Raw genomic sequence first — 6,607 nt, 5'->3', positions numbered from 1 at the left:
TGTTTTATTTGACTAAGTTTTTTATAAGGTAAGATGATTTAAATATAAGTCATTAAATATTTAAAGCTATATTTTTATGTTAGGTGAAGAACAAAGTACTGAGTACTAGGTGTGCTGTGTATGGTTGCAATAATAACCTTCTTTTTTCAAATTGGAAGCAACCTATTAACATCGGGTTTGATCAAAAAATGACAAGAGAAATACTTTTAAAATTAATAGCAGAACTTTATTTACTATCATATAATGTAGTAGCTCGCGTTAGTGACTGTAGTTGCAGTAACATTAGTTTATGGAAAGAATTGAATGTGAAATATCAATGAAACGTTTATTATGAATCAATTATTATTATCAATGAAACGTATATTAGAGATATAAATATGTGGTTCGACATTTATAATAGCTATGCACCAAAAGGTTCTGTTCCAAGCAAAAATGGATATGGTGTAGACTTGGAATTACAAGAAGAACATTTAAATAAAATGATAAAAATAATCTCAACAATGAGAGCAAGTGGAAAAAATGCCCTCCAAATTTTCCAGAAAGGAATGATAATCTCAATGAAATCGCTAATTGATCTTTTTCAAGATATGAAATCGACTTTTGATATAAAATACATCTGCACTCACAATTTAAATCAAGATTGTCTGGAAAACTTTTTTTTTTAAAATAGAAGCCGGGGTCCTAATGAACATCCAAGCCCATTAAATGCTATATATAGGATTAGATTGATTATTTTAGGTAAGAATCCTGGTATTTTAGAGTCAAAAGTAAATACTACAGATCGAAGACAAGAGGAATATATTATACCCAAAGTTTTAGAGAAAGCACATGTAGAAGTATCAAGTGAAAATACAGACCAATATACTGAATGTAAAACTACTTTTTCTTCAAATAAATCTTCAGGAAACTCTACATGCAATCTAGACTTTAACACAATCTCTGAAGAAACTTCCTACGATGCTCTCGAGTATATAGCAGGATATTTTGCCTATAAATATAAAGAAAAATACCCAAACTTAATTAATTCCACTAACAAAATTAAAAATCATTACAACTATAGCATTCCGTCATGGGTGCAACATTTATCTTATGGAGGGCTTATTAAACCTACTGATGAATGGCTAGCAAAAATTATAGAATGGAATAAATATTTCGAAATATATCACGATGAATCGTATAAAAAAGGCCCCGGAGTTGTACAGAATTAGTCAGTGGAAACAGTTTTACCTTTTACTTTAATAAAAGATTTTTGTAAATTAAGAACTATAATAAGAATTAATTATAGAAATCTTAAACAAGAAAACTATAAAATATTGAAAAGAATGCCTTCTGAAAATGGTGATTGTCGAAAAAAAATTAAAAAGTTAAGTAAGATAATCACATAATAAAAAATATAGCTCATTAATTTGTTAAATAAATATTAGACAAAAGACTTGTAAATTTATTGACGTACAGTACACTTATTAAATCCGAAAATTCTACAGTAGTTTACATTTAGTAGTAATTTAATAATTAATTAAGAAATGATTTAATATTTTATCGTATTTTGTTATTTGAAAGGTCTGTCGTGTTGAAGTAGAGGACTTGCTGTGACGTCACATAGATCCAAGGTCATGTTAACAAATATACGGGATCTGGCTATCCTTGTAGTTTAAAGTCCTTGGCTTCAGTACGTTTTAAAATTTCATCGCGGCAACACTTTGTGTACCGTATGACTTATGCACTTTTTGCACTAGGGTCTTTAATTATAGTAACATGTATTGCTAAATTTCACTTAAGGTAAATCCATTTTTTAAATTTTGTTTAAAATCTCTTAAAGCTTTCATAATTTTTAAAAGTTCGTTAATTTTTTAAATAATACTTGAACATTATTTATTAAAATCTGGAAATTGACTTTATCAGGTTGTCAGCAACGGCAGAACGTCTCTAATTATATTTTATTGCCCAATACCGTAATACAAATAATTTCAACAATAAGACAAGAAGTAGCTCAAAAACATTTTCAATGCGATATACTTATCAAAAATATGTCACAAGAGCTTCCACAGTTATGAAATACAGATCAATGTGTATATAATGCATGACATCACAATAAAATTGTTTTTTCTTAAGTAACAGAACAATATAAAAACATTAGCACTTAAAAAAATAATGATATTAGTTGTATCCGAATATTACAAACATTAAAACTATAACATAGGCGATAATATTTGTATTAGTCCATTAACTATTATTGTTGACCCACTTTTAATTCAATTAATTTCATCGTTACGCCTCTAGCATTTGTTTTTTCTCGTAAACACGGGCAGGAATATAACAAAGAAAGAACGATTGGAGTAAAAAACAAAGCGTGAAAGGCCGTTTCCATTGTAACTAAACAAACAACTTTCAGAAACGAAAGTAATACGTACGCTTTTTTATATATAAAAAGTATTCCTAAAATAGTAGATAAAGTTCCTTGAATTATAGGAAAGCCAACATGATACAACGAATCCTTCATCTTTTCTCTCGGTGTTTTGCATGTTGACGCCACAAATGCATACGCGATATGAGCCGGATAATTGACGCAAAATCCGACGCACAGAATCAAAGTCGTCAACGATATTATATCTAAGTTAACTCCCCACACGCTCATTAAACCCAATGTTTGTATCGTGGTAGACACAACACAAACTGCCACAACGAGTGAACACAATATATTAGGAATCACACTGAAAAATACAATCGCGATCAATAAACCAGTTATCCAAAACAGTTGTTTAGCGATGCCATCGATGATGACTCCCTGTTCTATGATATTTGCCAATACGTGATGAATAACAACAGAGAAAGGTGCTTTATTTGCAATTTTCAAAAATTCATTCATAGTCGCAATCTCAGTTTTTCTGTTAGATATTCTTTTCGCCACAACAAGGAATCGGCTGCAAGTAATTTCCGAGCCATCCGAGCTGAATACCAAATCGTTTGAAAATTGTTCGGCTGCTTTAAATCGTAGGAAAACTTCTCGAAGTCCTTCAACGAAATCGTTTTTATTCGACACGTTGTATCTTCTTAAGGCATATTTAGCAATTGGATTTTTTTGAAATTCTTTGTAATATTTCAGCCAGGAAACGGTCAAACGTGAATCGGCAACGTGAGGATGAGACTCGAATCTTCTGAGGAGATCTTCCACCGATTCCTGAACCTTTTCGTCCGAATAATCGAGTGTCTTGTTAATGATAATATGAATAGGAAATGAGTATTCAGTAAAGTATTTGTAATATACTCGTAAACTTTCGTATATTTGTGAATCGGAGGGATACATATTTTGAAAATCTAATCCTTGCTCTAGAAATTACACTCCGTAACTTCCAAATCCTAAGTTGATTAAATACAGAATCAATACAACTGCTTTTGTTGGTGTACGGTTAATGAATTCTCCGAATTTATCCCTCATTATTCTCATGAAGACGTGTTCGTTTTCTGGGATGATTTGACAATCTTCTCTTCTTTGTTCTGTAAATTATATTAGTTAATTTTTTTTATTTTTATTTCCTTAAAAATTATTTAACTTATTTAAATTATTTAAAGTAAAATCATTTAACTAAATGACATTTTAAGACTTTTATTTTGTAATTGTTTTGAATCTATAAGTTTAAATGTTTAAATTAAAGTCCGAATATTTACAATAATGTTTCTAGAAAACTTTTTAAAAAATTCAAAAAAAAAAAAATTGTGAGTTCAATAAGGACGATCTGTCGAACAGTTATCGGAGTCGGTAAGACTCGCTAACTTTGTCATTGGATGGAAATGATGATAAATTTAAAAATGGCCAGAAGTCCCACGAACTTTATTTTTTTCCTAACACCTAAGAAAGGTAATTCGCATCTGATCTTGCGATATTAAGATTTTATTTTAAAAATTTCGAGGGGTGGGACTCGGGTTCTTATGATAAAGCAATTCTTATACGACAGAATAATATATATATATATATATATATATTAATATTTAAAATTACCATACGACTTGAATGTAATTGGATGAAGACCTTTTTCTTCTCTGTACCCGCTTAACGCCATACATCCAGCAAAGAAGGTTATTTGAAAAACATAAGTAGACACAACATAATGTAGGTTGCAGAGTAAATGCAAAAGATCTTCACAACAACAATTGATGTAGTCATTCCGATGCAATACGAAAACAAATTAGTGACTGACGTTAAGGTGATTGACACCCCCGCTGCGGCAAATGTGTCTGCCATTCGCTTTTCTACAGGTTTTTCGGGATCGGTAATCCTCCAATTCGCAATCATCACGAAACCGTCGTCCACTTCGGTAACTGCAACGTAATAAAGCAATCTTATCATACATTTGTTTATTATAATATAATGTATAATTAAAAAAATCATACCTAGCACTAAGAACGGTATACAAATATTACAGTAAGTGTTTTCTACTCCGCAATATCCCAGTAATCCGAACGAAGTGACGATTGACATTCCCGGAGACAAAACACTGGCTACTCCCATCCAAGGTTTGCTTCTTATCAAATTCTGACTCATGAATGAAGACATCGAGAAAATACAAATAAACGATACTACCGCTCCTATCATATATTTTAAATTGTACAATAATAGTTTAGTATCTTCTTTAATAGACCAAACTGGATCTATTAATAGTTTGACATTTTGAAAGTTATAATTTTGTATTCGTCGATACACTTCGGCTATCCAATTATCAATGAATGGAGCCTTTTCTTCGTCAGTTCTGTCAACTACGTAGAACAGTCTGACGGCTTTGACACTTTTGACGTAATCATTTACGTCGGTTGTAACGCCTCCCAAATTCATCACGTATGAACGATAAGAATAAGTTAAGTTGTCTATGTCTACGGGATATTTGAACCTTCTACGATTTAACACGTTTTCCGCATCGGACATTATTTCAAAAAGTGTGTTTTCGAAGCATTTGTTACGCACTTTAACGCAAATATCAGCGTATCCAATTGTTCGATTAAACATTTGGATGGTGATATTTTTAACTATGGAATCAGCCACTTTTAATTCTTGAAGAATTTTTCTTTCTAACATATTTTCTTCATTTTTTCTTATAAAGTATAATTTGATTCCAGTTGGTTCATCAGAAAATCTAATTTTATCAGAAACTGATGCCGATTTCCACGTTTTTTCAATAAATCGTTGTACAGAAAAAAATTTTCCGCTATCGGCTTTTAAACTGTCAATTAGATTTCTCTTGTAATTGTGTTGAAAGAGTCCAGCTATTGAAGCAATTGCTAATAATACAGGAATGATTATAAAAATATATGGATGTTTTCCAATCGCCGTTCCTAAACGTTTAAAAATTGTTGATAATTTTCTTCTTATAATGTCTGGTTTCATTATGCAATGATCTGCAATTAAAAATAACATTCGTTATGTATCTAGAAAAGGGTCCAACTTTATTTTCACAGAAACAATTGTCTAATTATTGCGAGACTCGGCATACCGCTATCTTAATGACATATGTAAATAATTAACCGATTGCACGTTAAGCAATGCTACTACAGTATTTTGAAATGCTTCTGCAGTGTGCAATAGTAACGGTCATAGATGTGGAATGTGTATAGTATTATCATTATAAAACTTTTTGACATTTCACAATTACATCTTTATACGATTTGAAAGATATATTATTTACTCTTTACTTTTGCATATAAACTTTGTATGTAACTAAGTTACTGAATTATTATTCCATAAATATTGTACATGTATATGTACATTTTCGTTACGCTAACAAATTTTATTTGTAATTATAGGGCCTAAATCTAATTGTTGCGAACTGGTTCAATAGTTTTAAAAATTTCCTACAGTAAGGTTTGAAAGAGATTGTCAACTTTTTGTGTTATTGCTATAACACATAAAAAGTTGAAGCAAGAAACTTATAAACAGAACAATTGTGGCGATGTTCTTCGTTATATGAGGAATGTTCAAAAAGTATCGGACCTTTATTTTTCCCGCGTAAACCAATGATGCACGGGAGGTTTCATTCGGTGGAGTTGTGAAGGGGACCATCATGCACAGTCCTGAATTTTTTCCCGCTTGCAGAAAGCGTCAGTCGCTGGCAGTCGGCCCATGAGTGAGGACGTGTAGTGAGCGCTCGTCGGATTCCACTAAGTTGGAAAATGACTGAACAACGTGAGCAGCGATATTGCATCAAATTTTGCCAAAAGCTTGGCGATATCCAAGCGGAAACCATTCGCAAGATTCAGCAGGCATTCGGGGACAATCCTCGCTGCCAAAAAAAGCGCGGCAGGTACGCAGCAATGTCAATATCGTGTTGACAGTTTTTTTTCGACTGCCGTGGGGTAGTATATCGTGAGTACGCACCACACGGCCAAACATTCGCAAAAGAGTACTACCAGGAGGTCCATCTTACTCTTTGTGATGCTGTGCAACGCAAACGACCGGATCTGTGGTAAACCAAATCTTGGCATCCCATCATGATAACGTACCCGCCCATTCTGATTCGGACTTTCGTCGCCAAACACAACATTCCTGTGGTTCGTCACGCTCCATACTCTTCCGACATGGCTCCGTGCGACTTTTGGCTATTTCTTAAGCTGAAAATGT

The 6,607-nt window shown here is 32.5% G+C and overlaps 1 protein-coding gene across 1 annotated transcript; it reads right to left on the bottom strand.

The window, feature by feature from the left end:
- Positions 1–3,334: 3,334 nt before the first annotated feature.
- LOC111641015 (patched domain-containing protein 3-like) lies at positions 3,335–5,068 on the bottom strand. Its single transcript, XM_023387122.1, has 3 exons — positions 4,390–5,068; positions 4,197–4,317; positions 3,335–3,488 (listed from the first exon to the last, which is right to left on the bottom strand). Exons 1-3 carry the CDS (start codon positions 5,066–5,068, stop codon positions 3,335–3,337), a joined length of 954 nt encoding a protein of 317 aa, XP_023242890.1.
- Positions 5,069–6,607: the final 1,539 nt, after the last annotated feature.

The sequence above is a fragment of the Centruroides sculpturatus genome, unplaced genomic scaffold, assembly GCF_000671375.1.
Source record: "Centruroides sculpturatus isolate CEXI.00-Female unplaced genomic scaffold, Cexi_2.0 scaffold1428, whole genome shotgun sequence".
NCBI classification, from domain to species: Eukaryota; Metazoa; Arthropoda; class Arachnida; order Scorpiones; family Buthidae; genus Centruroides; species Centruroides sculpturatus.
Note: the sequence above shows the minus strand (reverse complement) of the source record. Positions and strands in the feature narration are given on the sequence as shown.